Raw genomic sequence first — 21259 nt, 5'->3', positions numbered from 1 at the left:
ACTACACTGTGAGAGCTCTGCAGGTTTTCCTCAGAACATCATCTCTATTTGTCAGTGATACAGGTGTGAATGCAGTATCATTCTGACAACCATTACATACCATTTTGCCTTTTACGGATAGCCAGAATCCCTGGGGTCAGTGAAAGACCACGGTTTACCTGGCTTTGCAGAGACTGAGCTCACCCACTTCCACCTATCCTTATTTGTATTTGTTAAAAAACAAAGTGAACAGTGACTAAGGATGGATGGTACATGTAAAGGGATATTATCTGCATGGCTTTTCCTCACCTTTGCCTCCTCATTGACATCCCAAGTGAAGGATACAGCATTGAATGCGATTTCTTCAATATTCCCAATGGTATTAAAACTCTCCTTGTAATCAGCTGTAAGAAATAATAAACAAAAGACTCATGAAAAAAAATTGAACTTTCTCTTTTACAATTGTAGTACACCTTTGCTTTTTCAGTTGGGTTGTCTAATGCATCAAAACTAGCTCTTGTATTGTTTATGTTGAACTATTAATAAGCTTAATTGCAAAGAGGTAATATACTGCAGCTTGAACCTTACGCATAGCACATCACTGTCTGATGTTCTTACAAAATACTGCTTGCTCTCAAAAAAGAATCAGTGTGACTATAGTGGGAATGAGTGGGTGCATTCATTAGCTTGGCCAAGAAATGGCCAAAATGGGAAAATTAACTAAAAGCTATTGAAACATTTAAAGTGACTGTTCAAACCTTGATATAAACAAACGACATTATGGTAAATCCTAAAGAAGCTTTCTACAAGGCTAAGAGCTATCACTGGAAGAAATAATCAGTAGTGCACATTTCTCGCCCAGCTGTTTCAACTTTTCCAGGAATTACTGCACTGGATGGTGGATTTGTACTTAAAACAAAACAAAACAGAAAGAATACACACAGAAAAAACCCAGACCACAAAACAGAGAACCAAAAACACAAAGATCCCTTCTCCAAAGTGTGTTTGATACTAAAATAGCAAACAAACAAACATAAAGTATTTTTAAATTGTCTGACTACAAAATCTGCACCCTCTTCTTTCCAAAGGGCTGTTAATATTACCGATAAGCTGGTATTTCAAAAATGCAAAGCAAGAGGAAGTCCAAATTCAAAGATCACCCAACCCTCCCACCTCCCCACAAAAAAGCAGCAGGGCAGAAAACCATGTTAAGACAGAAAACTTCCAGGCCTTCTTTATAATCAAAAAGAGGAACAAGCCCCCTTTTTCTCTCCCTTTTCCAGCCAGTTTAACACACTTTCTTCTTTTTGATGACAGATTAAGAGAAGGACTGGGTTTGTAAGGAGGTAAAATCTGCTTGATTAAAGGAACTTCCAGATTCTTCACGCAAATACATCAACTCTCTCTGGGACATATACATTTCTGTAGAATCCCTCCAGGGCTGGAATGGCTGTAATTGGACTCGGTGTCAGAGGGTTGAGATTACATCATGCAGCAATCTCGATCTAATGTTCGCCCAAATCTGTGCTTCAGAAGCGTTCTGATTCTTAACTTTGTAATCAGTTATAGAAAGAGGATGTTTTTGTATTCTGTAAATGAGACAGCCAAATGGTTTCAACATTCATTTCCTTTGCCCTTCTAAAAATAAACTGTTGGTCTCAAAAATAATTTCTAGGTAATAACTGTTTTAAAATCATTTATAACAAAACCATTGCTGCAAGGAGAATTATTTAACATTTGAGATGTGCAACCAGTATACTTTCCTCTCATCTGAAACGCATGGATGCATGCATTTCACTGGGCAAGTGAAACCATGTTCCTGGGATACATGAACGATTTTGGATACAGTAAAAATTCACTCCTCTGACCATAGGAACAGCACAAGATATTTGGTGATGCAGCAAGTGAACATGGTGTTTGAGAGGGCAGGTAGGCTTTTCATTCCCATCATGAACTCAGATCTCCTTTCTAACTGAAGTCATCAGCTTCACTATCTAAATTCAGTGTAGGAATGCAAATGAGAGGAATTAGAAGACACATAAGTAGTTTAATATGCATGTGCACACATCCACCCACCCCTTAAATTCATGATTCACCAGAAAGTGCCTCATGCAACTGACTGTTGCATATGGGCGTGCTGTGTAGGTGCACTTTGGAAAGACATGAACAAGAAGTCTTGTAAAGACACATGTTTTCTTCTCCTAAAAGGCTGTCAGAACCGTGCATCCCACCAACCTTTCCCTTCCCCCAGCACATGCCTCCTTACTTGCCACACACAAATCTCACGGAGTGTCTGTAGTGCTGTTTAAAAGCAGATGTGTATCCTATTCCCCTCAATTTACAGATAATTAAGGAGGAATCCTCAGTAGATTAAGAAAGCATTTACATCCAAGGATATTTGAAAGTTGTGGGTATGACTACAATTTTTCCTCTTCTATTGATGTGAGTTACCAGAAATAGAAAATTGTGGTTCTTCAAATATGCAAGAAAACAGCTCTACAGGAATTATTCCTCTTTTGTGAGGTAAACTGCATATTAAACAATGGCAAATTTCAACATTAAATACTAATCATTTGCATGCATTACATACCATTGTAGTAGTTTTTGTATTGTACACATAAATAATACAAGATATCCTGAAAAAAAATATGGGCAAGACTCTGGAGGCACAAATAACCTGATCTAAAGCTTCCACACCTACTGTTTATGTCCATATTTGAACCTCTGCCAGTGTATTATTTTTGTATGGTACTGATTCTAAATAATCAGTATTTGCTGCAATCTAGTACTGTATTCTTTATTTGACATTATTTTAAAAGAAAATGCGAGTGGTCCAATGTCACACCACAACATTGTGGAAAAGTCAGATTTTTTTTCCCTCACTCCTGCTAAAAACAGTTAAAGTGTCTCCCTCCTTCTTCAGAAAAATCCATAGCAGCACATAGCCTAAATTCTGGAGAACACCTCTTCTCTGGCTTAGTAAGTGTCAAGTCCTCAGGTTTATTCCTCCAGCACTAAGGACTTGCATCCAAGTAAGTACATGCTTATCCTATTAATATCAATGCATCTTCAGACCCAGTACTGCATCTAAGTCATTCAACCATCATTCCTCCCAGGAGGTGCACCAGTCAGTACACAAAACATATTAAAGCAGTGACCCCTGCATGTCTGGAGTGAGGGAACAAGCCACTCTATTTTCTCTGATCTCCAGAACATAACTGCGGGCCAGAAGGCAGACTGACCCGTACCACCAGGGAAAGCGGCACAAGCAGAGTTGTCACCCCTGTCTGAGGGCTCAATAGCTGGACCCCAGAACTAGAACATCCCAAATCCATTTGATTCTCTGCCTGCTAAGGACCAAGTCATGCTGTAGATAAAAAGTGCATTCATAAAAGATTAAAAAGGATTCACAAATGTTAAACATATGCTACAAAATTTAAGTTAAAATAATATTAATTATTATAAACATCTATGGAACAGGTTAGACAGATTTATGGCTACTCACAGATAGTTTTAAAGGAGCCTAACACATTATTAGCCTTTTATATACTGATGATAGTTGAAGTGAAATACAAAATAGAAGTGGGGCTACCAGCAGATTGCCAGACCATCCCCTGAGAATGGGACAAATCTGGTGATTAGCAATCTGTCCTTAGCAAGCTTCTCTCAATGCCTGTTTAAATGGTTCTCTGTGGTGTATCCTGGCATTTGCTGATCTCCTTCACAGACACCTAATTCTCTCTGTTAACTACACAGGGCCTGGACACTAACTCAGTATTCCTTTACAGGAGCCCTTCAAGGATCTTAATTTTTAATGTAAAGGGAAATCTTCATAGAGCCACATAATAATTTAGCTTGGAAGAGACCCCTGGAGTTATCTGGTTCAACTCCTACCCTACTCCTGCTCAAAGCAGGGCCAACTTCAAATTTGGATGAAGTTGCTAGTTACATCATCTGATGATAAAACTGGAAGATTTCGCTAAATGCAGCTGGATGCTTGTACAGGAAATGTAGTTGGAGCCATTCTGCCCTAATAAGCCCAATATCCACAATGCAAGTCATAAACAAAAGGAAATGTACTTCAGAAACACTGTACTTGGTAAGAATTAAGGCTGTATTTCAGTTGTTCTCAATAAAACACTACTGAGCAACATCTAGGTCTTTCTTCTGAAAATGCTGAGGTGAACAGTGCTCTTACAGTTCTTATATCTGACAGGGAGTGCTATATCAGTAAGTCTTACTACGCTGGGCTTTGCTCGTGTTTGCAGTCCAAATAAAGAATATGCGCCAGGGTGCCTCAAAAGTCAGCACAGACCTATTTCATCTCAAACTAATGGAAACATAAAAGACATTCACTTTAATGTAGATAAACACACGGCTCATGCACAGCACTTGCTTTGCAGAGCACTATTTTACAGAATATGCATCATAAGCTGACTCGTCCAGGTAAGGAGACTGAAATGTGCTGGTACACCATGAGTGCGGTGGAGGCAGAGGGTGTTGGCACTGCAGTGGAACAAGCTTCTCAGCACATACCTTCAAAGGTATGAGCCTTAGCACTGCAAGCTTGTAGGGACTAGCACAAAAAAACCCAGGCAGCCTTCAGAAATAGCTGTGACATGGCATACTTGCACTTTTAATGTGTCATGACAGGAGCTATTTGGTCTGGGGTGGAGGTTTTACTGCCTTAACTACACCAAAGGACAAAATAAAAAAAAAAGAAGCTGGGGAAACAGTTCAGCCAGAACGATGATGATAAGACAAGAGGCAGAGAGGAGATTCAGGAAGGGCTGCTTTGACCAAATACACTTGACTTTAAATAACGCCAGCCTCAGTGGAGACTGCAGCATTTGAAAGTCAAAAGGCACTGCACAAGCAGAAAGGCACTGCATGAGTAGGACCACTTAGGGACTGATTCCCTGATCACCCTGTTCAAGCACCCTTGAAGTCTTGCAGTGTTCTCTCCAGGTAACACTGCTTTTTTCTCCCCCTCCTCTCTGCCCCCTTTCATTCCTGCCATTCAATGGTTTGGTTCCCTCAGGCGGTCAAAACAAGATAGACTTTGTCTGCTTTGGTCTTGCCGACTCCTTTGACTGGAATCCACTGCAGATGGCTGCGTGTGTAAACTGCACGTGGGAGGGGAGAAGTGCTTGATGTCTAGACACTCCCACAGATTTCAACTTCAGGCTCCTTGGCAGCAGGTACGTGTTCTTCCTCTGCAAAAATCTCCCAAGCATGTGGATAGGGCAGTTGTGGCTGAAATGGCTTGTAAATACCTTAGATGAACAGTAAACAGGTCTCTCAGGATAGCACACCAGAGCTGACTTCCCCTTCACTTCTCTCTGACATCAACAAAACTCAAAAACCTGGGGTGTAGGAGCCCTGTGCACTCCTTTGCGGTCACCATAATGATGGCATCTTCACTCTTAGGCTGCACTTACACATCAGATTAGCTAACATAACTGTTATGTGGGCTGCTACTGTTACTGGATCAAAGAGTGGATCAGCCTTTGAAAAACTAAAGGAAACAAACACTCTGCCACCCTGAGGACGTGCAGACCTCAACTTCCCAGCAGCAGAAGGTGGAACACCATTAAATATTCATGCAAGGGGCAGCTCTTCTTTGCAGTTACTGAGGACCATTCCTTCTGCATGGCCTCCATCCTACTTCAGAGACTCCATAGCCCGGTCCTAGCAGGGACAAGCCATTACTAAAAACTGTAGTACAAGCCTTGCAGCCATTGCCAATACATCCCACCACATCCCTGTGCAAGACACCAGAGTTTTCCACATGCTGCAATCTTCCCTGAAACATCTGCAGATTCCCTTACACTCACCAATGTCGAGGACCCTCTGTTTAGCTGTGTGCTGTCGAGAATGCCAGTATTTCCAGTATTTCAGCTGTTCATCTCTGTTTTTATCCTCACTGAAAACAACCATGACCACGCTCTAAGGAAATCAACACCACAAGTTGCATTAGTTAATATAATTAATATTCAGAAATACAAGGATTAAAATCTCCCATATGCCTCTAATACTGATCCAGTTACCACCCTCCACAGTACTTTGGTTGTAGAAGATTGCTGTTTTTTCATTCCAGTCCTATATTGCACTTAAAAACTCAAGGCAGAAGAAATATAAATATAGTTTTAAAACAATGCATGCCTAGGATTATGTTGATAGTCCAAATAAAATTTAATCGTATTCTTAGATTTAAGAAGTCTAAGTTCCCTTAAGTAAAAAGAGGATTCCCCAGTTTCAATTCTGATCCAAGTCTGGTCCAAGTGTTGAAGTTCAGATTCCTTGTCACTCCGGAAGATGACATTACACTGTAAAGGGATGCGCTGTTATGGAGCTCAGGCTCGCTGGCTAAAGGCAGGACATTTTTAGTTTTACCAGACATAGTCCAGATACCCTTCTCAGTAGCAGGACTCTTGCCTACATGTATTTAATGCAAACTCAGTGTGACTGTTTACTGAGTTTTGCTGAGCTTTTCAGTTCAAGATCTGAATTCCCTTTGTTAAACTGTGTGATTCAGAGGAAACAGATTGAAACTTTATGCAAAACTTCACATGAATACCAAAGGCTGTTTAAAAAAGGCCTGCTGTAGGCAAGCAAAACAAAAAACACAAAACAATGAAAGAATGGTCATATTAGGTAAACTGAAGTGAAAAAGAAATCACAGAGAACAAAAACATTCACTTTTAAATATCCTCTTTTGTTCCCATTCTTCCTTTAATACTGAGTCACCAAGCTCATAAAAAATACCATCAAGCTGTTTCATAAGCTGAGGAGCTAGATCACCATTGATTCATGATCTATATCCCTCCACACAGTCACCACCGTAACCCTTCATGTGCTCTGTGACCTTCTCTGTTCCACCTATAAAAGCCGAACGTCATCACTGCGTCTTCCATGTCTAGCTACTGCGTGGGCACAGGGCAGTATATACCGTGGATGAGTCCTGAGTTACGCGTATGCATATTGGCTGGCCATCAGGTATGTGCTGGCTGGCCAGCTGATGCACTAACCAGAACTGGCAGCGCAGACTGTAGCTTTTCCACCAAGGAGAGCATTAATCTTTTTTCTCTATGAGCCACTTACAGGGAACTTGTAGAGATTTAATACCTTCAAAACCTCTTGCCCCTCTGTCAGGTTTGGATGGAATTGGCAAGAAATTCAACAGTCACTTGGCTGGGGGCCTGGCAAACAGAACATGATCGTGAAAGTTGCATGTGGTTTCACAATCCTCTGTAAACTGTACGTCCTCCAAAAGAAATGGTCTCAGCTCTCCTTTACAATTTCTGCCCTTCTGCTGCCACAGCTTCAAAACTCATGCGGCTCTGCAGTAAACGACACTTATAGGGACTGGTTTTCAGCCAGACCAGTGAGCTCAAGACTCCTATTTCAGCTGTACAAGTGCTGGAGATGGCACAAAGGGGAAGGAATAGGTGGCTGGCAGGGAGAGAGACTTTTCAGCAGCAGAGAAGTCTTATATCCGCTTCAGCCAACAATGAAAGACCATCATCAGCCTCATGTCCTTAGGAAACCAGGCTAAAAATTAACTGCTATTCAGGTTTACAAATCATTGCCTCTTTTTCGGAAGAGTCTCTCTACACTTCGTGTATGACAGAAACATACGGCTTGCTGTCCGCTTCACTGCTCACATTGACTTTCAGTGGTTCCTTTGACTAAAGTCACATTTTTATATTAGCTCATTTATTTGGATGAAAACACTTTTGCAGCCTCATACATATGCAGCCCTTCCAGCTTCAGGGTGGAATTTGCAGGGCAGCAACTCTGAGGCTCATTGTTCATTCTAAGGTTGCTGGGTTAGGATTTGCTTACTCAAAAACATTACCAGGGAAATCAGGAGGCCTGTTCACCAGGCAGATGTTGCTGAATACCCAAGCTCCAGTTCTACCTGTGGAATCTAAGATGCAAACCATCCATTTTGTCATACTTCTGGGTCAGTATCAAGTGAAAGCTCACACTTATACAATGTAAATCGTTTAAAGTTTATGTCACAAAGGATGGCTTCAATTCTTCACATTTTATCTGAAATGCAATGGAAAGCAGCTGCTGAAGCGCACAACTGAGTAAAGATGGACTTACAGAGTTGATGTAGCAGTTCTCTGATTTTTTTGTTTAATCATGGCAATGGTACATTCACCAGTGTCAAGTGCAACATCTGTACAATTACCATTCTGCCAAACCATAAAGTGAGGCAGATACGTATATAATTAACTCATAAGATTACACTTGGAAAAAATATTTGAGACCATCATCAATATTACTCTCCCACCTTTGTCCTGGGCATCAGAATAAGCTTGCTCTGTCCTCTCCCACAAGAAAAAAAAACAAAACCCAACCAACCACAATCTGCAGAGGTCCACTGGCATGTAAAAAAGAAATTGGACTATACCCTGACTTTGCTGATAGGATGCCGGAAACATTTGTTGTCACCCGTCTCGCTCAGGGTGATGGCATAGAACTGTCCTTTGTTCAAGTAGGTCATGGGCCCCTCCCCTTGCTTTTGACGCAGAGATTTGGTAGCTTCCAGTGTATACTGAAAAGTGCTGCTGAAAAGACAGGGAGAGAAACACCAACAAAATCAATATCACTTTCTCCTTTTCTCTTTTTCCCCATTTTATAAGTATTTCATGCATTGTATAAGCAAGGCATAAGAAGCTAATAATAAAATTCCAGGAAAAGGTCACACAGGTATTTAAATATGCAATTTTCTTTTTTCAAGTTCATCACATCTGGCAATCAAGCGTAAAATGATCTGGACTGTAAGTCTCTTGGAGCAAAGAGTGTATCTTTACCTTCTCTGAAAAGAACCATCATGAAGTACAAGGCTACACACCCCACAGTGAGAGGGTCATATATCAGAAGGGAATTCAGTATGATTTGCAGGAAATCAGCTACCTGCACAGACATTTAAACTTAGAAGTGTGACAGAAAAATTAACAAAAAACCCCACCAAAATAAAACTTGTTGCAAAAGACCAACACAGAGGGTGGAAAGTCCAAGTGCTACTTTCAGCACAGGGCAGAGAAGGAATACAACCAGAAGGGACAGTAGACTCACTTGTTTAAAGACAACGTGCAATCAAGGTTTTTACAAGCCGTCTTTTCAAAAGTAATCAGAAAGAACAAAGTACCTACATTTAGTTGCATCTGCAATCAAGTAACCTCCCTTAGAAAAAGAAGAATCGTAGAGGAAAAAGAGAATTCACTCTTGTGTTGGCAGTCAGATTTTAGAAAAGATCTTCCTTCACAGAACTTTCCACCTTCAAAGCAGTTCTCAAACAATGAAAAGTTAAAGCTCCATTAACTGCGAACTGGTAGCTGAACATGATTCTCACAAAACCTCTTCCAGCCACCTCCTCCAGTAACAGGCTTGAACAATAATCCAATAAAAACGATGCCTGCAGCTCCTCACATTCTCTTAAACGAAAAACAATGTTAACCTTGCAGAATAAATCTTCTCTTCAAACTGCATTTGGTCACCACAGGAAGCTTAATGCAAGGAGTCACTTGCAGGATGTCCTCACAAATTGGAGATGGGGGGAAGCATTTTCACAAAGGTCCTATTTCAGCAAAGTATTTAAGCAGTGCTGGAGTAGAACCAAAAGGACGAATATGTTTGTCCAAAACAACAGTGTATCCTTAACTTTCTAGGTCAAGCAAATAGCAAATACTCTGAGATATGATAACACTGCCATAGCAATACGGAAATATGGGGAAGACAAAAACTTTTTTAACTACCCAATAGAAAAAGAATCACTAAAATGTATTAATAATAACATTTAAATCCCCACTTGAAGAGAAGGCAGAAGAAACAAAAATAACCTGATCCACTATTTTTCCATCCAAAGGAAGAAGTTTCAGACAGTTTAGTATCAATTATTCAGTTTAGTATCAATCATTCAATCAAATAAAGACAATTTCTAAGTGTTTCTTAGCTTATAAATGGAAATCCAGTCATTTTGCTAGTTGCTTAAAAGTTACAAAACAAAACAAAACTAAGGTAAAAAGCAAACATTAACCTACACCCATCCAACTCACTGATGCAGCATCAGCACTTCCCAACAATGCAGTTGCTGCCGACATGAAGGCTCTCAAGCACAGTGGGAAGGCAGCACGAAGGGGACTGTGGTCCCCTCCGCTGCTGCCCACCGTGGTGTGCACTGCCGCAGTCCCTCTGTCCTGTGTGCAAGAGGACTGTCGACACTGGCAAGTGGAACAGCCCCGTCTGAGCAGACTGGAAGAACAGAACCACTGGTGCTGCGGACCCAGCATCCACCCCGCTGCATATGCTTGTCCTGCGGATTGACCGCCCATTACCAGTGGGGGCACATCCTCTGATTTAGTGTCATACAAAGGGACTGCAGGTTGCGCGCTGCAAGACCGCTGCATGATGCTCACCAAAGCACATGGAGTGGCCTGGGAGATGCACCTCAAAACCTCCCATCAGACAGAGGGCCTAACGAGAATGTGGCTGAGAAGGGCTTAGGATGAACCAAAGCGTCTTCGCACAGTGTCTTAACAGAGCTGCCTACAGTCTGCCATGGTCTGGCCTTCTGTTTCCTGGCATTCTGTATGTTTCAGAAAGACATCAAAAAATGTAAATCCCAGACACACTGCACCTGGCCAACTTCGCAGTTTCTGTGTGGTACCATGTGGGAATTTTCTTCATGTTCCCAGCTGGCAAACAAAGTGTGCAGGAGGATTACTATCACCCTTAAACCTCACTGAAGTCACTCCAATGATAATACTATTCTGAATCTCACCATGAGTCTTAACTAAAGCCCCGTGTATAATAGAAGATCATTAAAAGATCAGGCTTTCAATCAGTTTCATATTCACCACTACTTTTTTTCAATCTGAAACTTTCATTTCTGAGCACCTATCACTTCCACATAACTCCCAGGAAAGACATATTTCATTTTTCTTAATGTGCATTTTGAAGTTTTGTTCTGACATGGACCCAGACCATAGCATGAAAGACTTAATGTCTGAGAAATATTACCAACGTCAATGCTTCAGGATTCAATTTTATAAATATCCAGTGTAGTAAGTGAGCAGTCTTTGCTAAATACCTCTCTCATATGTACTGCCTAATCAATGACTGTCCTGAGTTTGCTGCACTTAATGGTTGTTTTAATATACCTCAGAAGAAAGATCAAGCTGTAAGAAACCTCCACTACAGAAGCAGTCATATGCCTCCTCCAGGAAAATTATGTAGGCATGTTCCTGCTTCTAAAGTGAGAGTAATCTCTCAGATATAAACAGAAGTATTCACAAGCATGAAATGAAGCATCAGCTTATAAATTTTACTGATCACCATCTTTATTAGTTAAGTGACTCTGCAGTGTTTACCCGTTCTATGCACGCATTTTTCTGTGCTCAGCAGGGAGGACACTATTTCTTTCAAACAACAGTTTTTTAAACTTTTTTTTAAAACTTTCGGGAATTCTTAGCGTTTTTAACATTTTTTTGTAATAGATACTTCATTTATATTATTTTATAAGTAAACATGAAGTACCACAACAAGCAGTGTAAAAAGACAGAGGGTTTTCCAGAAAACCTGCTAGGAGTAACTAGAAAAAAACAGAAAGGAAAAATAAAGATGGGAATTCCATAAGGTTGCTGAAGCCAGTTCAGCCATCCTGGACATCTGACTTGTGCATCCTGCCGTCCTGAAAGTTGGGGAAGACTTTCCATGACCTGGCTGTCAAAGCTGTGTCCTGTTACCTTGGGGACCACTCTTTAACGCTTCTAATCTCACATATCGCCCGGGGCTTCAGAGGAGTTACTAACTTAAAACAATGCCGGGGGAAGATAATAGATGACTATACGAACTGGTCAGATTTGAAAGCTAACACACACAGGAGAAGAAGGGGAGAGTGCTGCTGGGCAGCATCAAAGGAGCCCTGCAGGTGCCCCAGGGTGATGAAAGGGAGGGTGGGAAATGGACACAGGCAGCCTCTCCCCAGTACATTCCTACGTGATGCCAGTGAACACATTTCAAAGCTTACACCATACCTTGTTTGTTCATAAATATATTCTTCAGCCCCCACTGACACACTGCGATACTTCTGAAAAATAAAAACAACAATTAAATATAGTTTGATACAATCAAAAAGCAAATACCAACTAAAGTAGAAGTCTGTTTATTTAAGGACCCCTCAAAAGAAACCATTTAAAACTCAAAATCCCTAAAACTGGAGTGGACCCTACATGGTCTTTACACTAGAACTGACAAAGAAAATTCATTTATGTCGAGCTTTTAGAGTTTTTCATAACCTAACTGCTACAGGAATGTAGCTGAAAAATATCTTCTGCCTTATACTCCTTGCCTACGCATTAATATATTCTAAAACAAGTGCATAAAAATGTACCCCATCTCAAAGATAAGTAGGTTTTCATAGGAAATCATAGTCCTAGAGACTTCACTTTCGGTTTTGTTTTGCTTTAATTAAAAACACGTGTGTGGTCAGCTGACCTTAAGCCCTATAATGAAATGCTGACAAAAATTTAGATTGCTCTACTGTCTATTTTGAATAGGAGTGGCGACACAGGCTAAGAAAGTATTCTACCTTCAGTATAAGATTCTGTGTGAGCAAAATGCACACTTTACCAGATGGAAGGAGACCTACAGTCATTCTTTAAACAATGAAAACACATCTATAAAAAACAAATTACATGAAGAGGTAGAATTCTGAAAAAATGAAATCTTTTTTCACAGACTAAGCACAGATTTCTACTCTGTCTTCCCAAGCAAACGAGCCTGTTCGTACTCTACTATGTAAGCCTTAATGCTTCATCTTGGCTTGCCTTTTGCCTGAAACATGTTTTTGCTGATGTGTCTCTGATTCACTGATGGATCATTACATTTAATCTCCAGGATTTATCTTGTGATCACCAGTTAGCAATGAAAAGCTGTTTTGTTTCTAAAAGCATCAAGTCAGGCAATTTTGAAAACAGTTTTTAATTTCACCTTCTTCACAACTGTGCCACAACAAATATCCAGTCAGATACTAGTTAAGTGCAAAGGTATTATGTACTGGTTAGGAACATTTCCTGAAGATCAAAAGTCAAGGGTTCTTGAGCAGTAGAATAGATAAGCTAAATACTCTAACAAATATAACATCTGAGGAGTATTACAATAAAGATGGTCCCATATTAACATGCTAGTCATAATTTATATGAAGGCTAGAGGTTGACATTGTCAAAAACATTCAATTTACTCACCTATCCTCAAAAATTTTGTCTATACTATAAAGGATTAATAAATTAATCACAGCTAAATGAGAATATGAAAGAGATGAGAAAGGTATATTTATATAATTGTTAGAATTGTATTTGAAGGACATAGCAAGTGATTGACCTAAGTGTCTACTACCACAGGGTTCTATAAAAACTCAGCACTCCTTCAGTATAACAGAACTAAGTCACTCAATAAACGTTTTGAAACAATTTCTAAATACATATTCATAATGTGTTTAAAAATTGAACAGATATCTGAGCAAACCAACTGCAGCCAAACCCAGCCTTTCCCACCAAGTGAATAGAAAGATTAGTAAGAACAACTCTATTCCTACTGTAAACACTAATTTAGCACAAGTTTATCTTTTGTTATGTTTTGACATTTTACATTATGCTATCCCCACACCTACTTCATACAGCTGTCCCTACACAACAGCACGTGGCTGGAGAAGCTGCTAGAGCGCCGCATGGGTGAAGCACATCCCTGGATTTGGGTAGTTGAGAAAAAATGAAGGGACAGGCTAAGTGTTGAGCAAGGCTGCAGCAGGGTGGGAAAGCTCTTCCTGCTCCCATGCTACAAGCATGTGCGCATTTGGGGCTGGAAGGCCACTAACAGTGGCACACACCTCACCTAACAGCTACAGATGGGGACCTAGTTAAAGTTAGTTGTTCAGTCTACCTGTACTGTTAATAGGGGTGGTAAAGATGGAGAGGAGTGAGTGCACCTGGCAAACCATTCCACCCACTTTTGGCAATCAGATTTGAACTGCCTCTTCCTCCACAAACTGCAGAGAAAGCCTAGATAATGAGTATCATGCCTTGTCGGATTAACCAATCATTAAAAAAAATATTTAACAAAATATTACCATTGTAAAAAAATCACCATAATATGGAGTTTGGGACTCAAATTATTTCCATTGTAACAAAAGTTACCATAACATAGAGTTCGGGATGCAAAGCATACGTATAGATGTAAATTCCCTTTTACCCCCAAGTTAAACAACTTTGCACAGCACAGGCTGGCGGTTTGGGTAGCTCTAAGCAGAGCATCCCAGAACAAACCAATGCAATGGAATCACTCAGCTACAGCACTCCAGGGAAAGCCATGGGTATGGTACCACTGGACTTGCACAGCTTTTTACCAGTAACAACAAAAAACAGCTGAAAAGATGCGATTTGATAATGCAGAGCCGTGTTTCTAATCCAAGGTTTGATCTTACTGATTTTATAATAGCAAGCTTCATTAATTATTCATTTAGTTGACCTAAATGTGTTCTATATCTGAAAATGGGTTTCACCTCCAAACGTCCTGATCTATCGTGCTTGTATGGAGACAATTTACTTTTCTATAATATGCATATACAGACACACAGTAAATTTCTTATATATTCAGTCAGAGTAACTCAGCCTTAATATAGCTTGCCTTGTACTTTTGTAACATTTACAATTTCATAGAGTTGGAGGAGAAAAATCTGAGGAGAGTATTACCACCTAATATCTCTAATTATTTGCAGAGGTACTGTCAGCTTTAAATAATTTTTCCCTTTCTAAATTTCTGGCTTGTTTGCATTATTCTGCAGCAGGCAAAAGCTGCCAGAGGGTGCTCGCCATCTTAAAGCTGACCGTATAATTACTTCGGCTCAGCGTAACTGTAAAATACTTACAACGTAGCTCCTTGTCTCTGTTCTTCTCACTCCCTACATATGCATGCACCAGAGTCTTTCCCTGCCTGTTAACTTCTCCATTCCCCTCTAGTCACCTAATTCTACTACTTTTTCTCATTTGCCCACGTTGCAGGGTAGCACTTAGTGCAGCAGACAGCATCTGAATAAGTTACTTGGGTTTATCTATCAGCAGAGGCTGGCACTGCTCATTTGCACTTTCAGAAGAACATTAAGAATTTCCCAGTCACAAAGTGGCTGCTATTTCTTACTGTTATGAGTAGGTCTGAAGGCAGATCTTGTTAATGGAAAACAGATATTCTTTCAGAATGGTAACTGTCCTCTCTACTTGATGCAATATCCCAGAAGACAAAAGATCAGTATCTATTATTCTCACAGTTTCCAATAAACAACTTTAAACTGTTTGAAATGCCTCATGATGCTCCCCTGTAATCAGAACACAGACTGACAGGAACACAGCAAGGAGCAGAGATGAATTTGTTGAAACAAGCACCACTGTTCTAATGGCTCTTGTGGACAGCTCAAATCTCTTTATCTTGTTTACAAGCTCAAATCTCCTTATCTTGTTTACAGCTTTTTTATTGAGTTCTTAGATGCTAATTTGAGGTGAAAAACTTACTTCTGTTCCTCCATCTTTGAAGGTGTCGCTGTATGTACTGTCAGGAGTACTGCGCTGGTCATCTTTGAGATAATTTGTGTGAGGAGCAATGTTAGACACTTCGTATGGTTCAAAGATAACCCCTCGGTGCTCTTCATTTTCTCCTCTTGCATAGTGTGCTTGTGGGGTCATAAAAACAGGGGTGAACTCCTCTGCTTTAACCACAGTCACTCCAGTCCCTGTGATGGGTGTCGAGCTCCCAGACACATTTGTGTTGTATTCCCTTTTGGACGACTCCAAAGGATCTTGGTTCAAGGAAAGGTTAACTGGCACCGTCTTCAGTACTTGCACGCGGTTCTCTCCCCCACTTAAATTACTCTGAGCTTCCGTGGCATTAAGACAATTTCTGTGAGACAAAACCCAAAAACTGTTATGAACTATCCTGACAGAGTAAATCTCTTTAAACAGCTTAATGTTCTTAGATGGCAGGTAAGGAGATCTTTCAACTCTGACCAGCCACTGCCATCAGAAGTAGTACATTAACAAATTCTAGGCAAAAGACATTGTGAGGCAAGCAGAGAGGTCCAGAGCTCTTTAACAGCTAGGAAAAGATAATACATTTTATTCTACCGGTATGATTTGATCAGTATGACTTGTCACAATAAATTCTGAGTGTCTGGGGTTGCTTTTGCCTTGGCTTATAATTTGGGTGCAAAATCAATCCACCAGTGCAACCGCTTTTAGGAGCAAAATAAGTATAAAGAGTAAGATGAGGTAGGGATTACTCACAGTACATAATTTGCATGTGAAGTAGGCAGAATATCAACAGCAAAATTCATACGCTGATGCATACTCTTACCGCTGTTGACAGGCCACTACTGTTTGAGTAACTCTGGTACAAATGCTCTTCTGAAAGAGCAAGCCCAGGAATCCCATTGTATCAGAGTAGATCAGTAACTATAGCAGCCACAAGGTAACCTCCAGCAGCATTCCCACGTCTGCCCGCGGTTGCTGTTGAAAGCAACCTGATTGCTGATAGTAGTTGCACTGACATAAAATTGTTAACTCATAAAACTTTTAGTAGGTGTAACACACTGCTTTGTTTTCAGCCTAGGAGATACGTTCTGACATTACAGTTCCTCTCTTGGCTTTCCACCAAAGGCCAGTTTCGTCAATCACGCTCAACTTAGGAATTTCTCTGGCGTTTGCATTAGAAAAACTTTCCCTCAAAACAGATTTAATATTCTGTTTTGGAACACTGAATTTATACTACTAGCTATTTAAACTTTCAGCTTACACAGCTAGTGGAGACCATCTAAGGCTGTCCCAAATTAGCTACATTGAAATAAACCTTGTGTAGCTTCTCTCCACTATAATTTTACATAAAGATACCTTCCTATATGTAAAAATTCAGTTCTTTCTTCATAAATATACACTGTCTCATCCACAAGTCTTAATAAAGGCAAGAATCATCTTCCTCTGACTCTTCAAGTCACTTTTAGCCTACAGAGGAGGGCTGAAATCTGAGAGGAGTGAGAAAAACAGTTTTGAGCGGATTATTTTAAGAGTTACTTTTTCTCCTTCTGGGCAGACCCTAAGTTTTGTTAAATAAAACAGTATAGATCAGGTTATTGAGGCCAAACTACTCACTTTTTGCTCTAGAAGAAGAAATTGAAAGAAAAGCAGCCAATAGCCAGCTGTCAATATAATCTGATTTTACTAATCTCAGCAGCAACAAAACAACAAAACACAAACAAATCATGACACTTTTTGCTACTTTGCAAATTGCATGTTTAACAATGCTGTTCAATTTTTTGAATAAATTAAAAGTAAAAAGGAGTAAGGTTTGCTTCCCAAAACAGTCTTCATTCTTTTATCCCTTGGAAGAAAACCATAAACCCTCAGGCTATCCTAGTTACTTCAGTTCACAACTGATCAACACTGCTAGTACCTGGGTGTATGATTTTGAATAATACTGTACCTTTTATCTTGGTCTTCTTGATTATCATTCACTTTGTTAACAGACAACAGCCTTTTATCTCTGGGAACCTGAGAACAACACCAGGCATGGGGTCAGGTAAATGCAACTGTCAGGTATTTGCAGCTTCAGACTGCTCTAGTTGTTCAGACTGCAACAACTAAAAAAATGTAACCGTATCAGTCTTACGTGTGTGTCTAGTTCACAGATGCCAGAGCTGTTTTTCTTTGCAAGGTTGACTGTGAACAGAAAGATAATTTCCAAAGGGTAAAAACGGAGGGATTGGGTTTTTTTCCTAGTTCTTGGACACACAAATCTGGAGCAAAGCACTCTTCTGTATGTCCTATGTATCTTTAGAATATCAAGCTAGGTCAAACTATCTCAAAATCAAAGCTTATATTCCCAAACACACACACTTTTCACTGAATAACAAAAGATGAGAAAGAAGACATGTTGCTTTGATGAGCAGTGCAAGGAGACCCTGTTAGCTCAGAGGAAAAAGGGGTTTCAATGAAACCTCAAGCACCAGCTAAGTACTCCTGTTACACAGTGGTCTGGAGGGTGCAGGACTTGTACCTAGGGGAATTTTGTGGATCCCTCCCTTCTACAGCACAGGGATAGGTTGGGGATGTCATCAGAGAACACCAACTTCTGCTTTGCTGAGTGCATTAACAGCCATGAGAAGTAAAAATCCAGTCAATTCTGGCCCCTCAATAGATTAAAAACTGACACCAAAAGTGACTTAAAATATCTGTCTTCCCATGTACTGGTTTCCTGACACCAGCATAGATATGAAATCACCAAGGGCAAGGTTGCTGCCATGACCATATTTTTTTTTCTTGCTGAACCAGCAGTTTGGGAGCTAAAAATTCTAATCTGTCTTTTACAAACGGAGGTATATCCACTCCATCACAGCAGTTAACTCAGGATTAAAAAGCAAAAAGAGACCTAGGAATGGACTAAAGCTGTGCCTTTTATCTTTAAAAACTTTAACAAAATTATCAGGAAAATATCTGAATTTAGACAAAAAACAATACTACAGTGCACTATAGTAGCCAAGGTTAACATCAGCTATATCTGCAAGACAGCAGCAGAGTCAGAGAGCACTACCCAGAGCCTTTCCTTCTCTTAAGGACATCCTCTCTCCCTATTAAGCAACCTGTAGGTTAAAAAAACTCTTTCATAAATTTTAGAAGTGGAATCCAAGCCACAGTTTGCACATATGGATTCCCCTGTTAAGATCATATATTTATCCCTGAAGGAGGGTTTATGTTTAGGTAAATATCACTACAAGAAAAAGGAGAAGGAAAAAAAAACAAACAGTTAAGTTCAAATAATTCCTATTGACTGGAAAAAGTACTTCAAAAAAATTACCCAGCATGTCAGAACAAATGAGCCAGATGATAAATAAGGGCAATTCAAGAGAGCCTTGTGCACTGGAACTCCTCCTCTACACTTCCACATTACAGCACAGAGGCTTAAGTTAGCTTTTAAGTTCCTTTTTGAGAGCATCAACAAGAGTGATCCTTTTCTCCCAGTTTAAGACAGAAATAGTTACAATTGAATCCTGGAAATGGCTTTGGGATTAATTCAGCTTATTCCATCTTAACACCAAGTCTTTTGCAACTGCCTAGAACAAGGCACAGATATGTCTCTTAGAACATAGTTTTGAGAAGGAAAAGGGCTGTTCTCTGTTTTTGTTTTAAAAATCCAGCAGATTCATGAACTGCTATTTACAAAGGTATTATTAAGGCAGAAGCCAACACTCCAGTTGCTCATACACATCCTCAATTTTATAAATCTGCATTAACTTCACAGACTCCAGCACTGTGGTGACTCTATCAAGTAGCGAAAAGGACCTTTCTTCTTATTGGTAAAAGCTTTTCTCTGCTGACAACAACACAAAAAGCAAAGAACATCTCTTGAAATATAATCAGTAAAGAAATAAAAACAATATTTAACCATAAGATTAGTATATGGCAACTTGCCTACAACACCTTTTCCTGAACGGTCATTTAATGATCAAAGTACAGACTAAAAAGAGAAACCCATTCTCTAAAAGCGTTTATACTAATATATAATAAAAGCAAAGGGCTTTCATTCTAAGTTTCCATTCCCAGTACTTCTTCATTAATTACAAGGGGAGCTGGCATTGTTCTGCTGGCTTTCATGGAAGATCATCTGTCCAATGCAGGCATAGGTGGCTTCAGGAATACTGAGATAGTTTAAGTGAAATGAACAATTTCATACTTCAGTGCTTGGTAGGCAACACTGATTCCGTCTGCAGAGTACAAAGGGGTCAGCCTGGGCTTCAGAATGAAATCTCTGCATTACACAGAGATGTACCCTGTAGGACTCGACTCTGATTTCAGCAGAAGTCTCAAACATAGCTCTACTTAAACACTATGAAATATACAAAAAAGAAAGGTAGTATCAAAATGGTAGGTAAAGTCCTGGGCTTAGAAAACCTGACATAAACTGAACCTGTGTCAGTGCTTCCTTCAGTAAATGGACTTGGATCTCTGTCTCTGTGTCCAGCTCCATTTCTGTCCTCCACCTTTCTATTTAGACTGCAAACCTCCAGTGCAAGGGCTAGACCTCACTGTATGTTTGTATACAGCCTACTACAATCATTATGCAAATAAAAATAACATGGGAAACTGTCAGATGAGAGATACTCCAGTTAAAGTGCAAACTAAAACATGTGTGGAATGAAACAGAAAAGTAGCCAAACCTACAGATGGACAAGGCCTCCTCTTTTCCACTTTTTAAAGGATACTGCAAGTGTCCAGGCACAAATAAAAAGGGGGCTTATTCATCCTATCCTCTTGCAAGGGAAAAGGAAGAACGCTATGCTCATAAAGAAATCACGGTTGCAAATCTAATATGGGAATACTGATTTTGTTTTTTCTCTCCAGAACTAAACACATCAAAACAGCCTCAGACAGGCTTCCCCTAAAACAGAAAGGGTATTTGATGCAAGTGTCAGAGAGAAAACCAGATGCAGTGACTTCTGTCTTTGAAAACTGGCTCTTTTGATGCCTCTTAGAGCGGTCCACTGCTAGTGCAGCAGGGAGGGATAATGATGCAGTTACCTACTTTATAATAGTCATACAACAGGCCAAGAGCAGCAGCACTGTCCTCATCACCATTTATGCTCATCATAGCCTTGGTAGCTGCTGTTAGGGGATTCTCCAAATACGACTTCCAGGCTTCATCTTCGCTGGTGTAGGCTCGTCTGGTGTTGAATGAAGTGTCATTTGGCACTAAGGCCACAAGTCGCTTGTTACTGCATAGACAGGAAGAATAAAATGGTGATCCAGAAGGGATTACTTTATTCACAAGGCATGTTAAAGAACATCACATAGCTCAATGAAAGTGATATGATTACGTCATGCAAGCATGTCTGTATTAAACTTGGTGACATAAATATTTATCAGTATTAGGCATCTTCAGTACTTAACTAAAAAAATCTAAATGTGTGCTGATCTTGTGATAATAATTCAAATGTATTTTTACTAATATACAGACAGAGCTATCAAAATATTTTTAAACTATTTGGAAAAAAAGGAATCAACAATATAAGAACATTTTTCCCCAATGTTTTTGCTAAATGTACATTTGATTAGGGAAAAAATACATTTAACTGAAATCAGTTATAATACGACATGAACAAAAAAAGGAAAAAGTATCTAATACTAATCTAGTGTTCACCTAAACTGAGTACAGTTCAGTATTTAATAAC

The 21259-nt window shown here is 39.8% G+C and overlaps 1 protein-coding gene across 4 annotated transcripts in view; it reads right to left on the bottom strand.

Annotated features, from left to right (window-relative positions):
• The window catches only part of GRHL2 (grainyhead like transcription factor 2), a 70201-nt gene that overhangs the window by 36242 nt on the left and 12700 nt on the right, over positions 1–21259 (bottom strand). For 2 of the 4 annotated variants that reach the window (XM_075085523.1, XM_075085525.1), the window contains exons 2-8: positions 20614–20803; positions 17518–17585; positions 15558–15942; positions 12033–12085; positions 8405–8558; positions 5817–5928; positions 289–383 (exon numbers count right to left, since the gene is read on the bottom strand). In XM_075085523.1, the coding sequence (XP_074941624.1) occupies positions 289–383; positions 5817–5928; positions 8405–8558; positions 12033–12085; positions 15558–15942; positions 17518–17585; positions 20614–20803 (1057 nt within the window). Of the gene's footprint in view, positions 1–288; positions 384–5816; positions 5929–8404; positions 8562–12032; positions 12086–15557; positions 15943–17517; positions 17586–20613; positions 20804–21259 lie in introns of all 4 variants that reach the window. The other 2 variants (XM_075085522.1, XM_075085524.1) reach the window with 1 other exon arrangement.

The sequence above is a fragment of the Phalacrocorax aristotelis genome, chromosome 2 (assembly GCF_949628215.1).
Source record: "Phalacrocorax aristotelis chromosome 2, bGulAri2.1, whole genome shotgun sequence".
NCBI lineage: Eukaryota > Metazoa > Chordata > Aves > Suliformes > Phalacrocoracidae > Phalacrocorax > Phalacrocorax aristotelis.
Note: the sequence above shows the minus strand (reverse complement) of the source record. Positions and strands in the feature narration are given on the sequence as shown.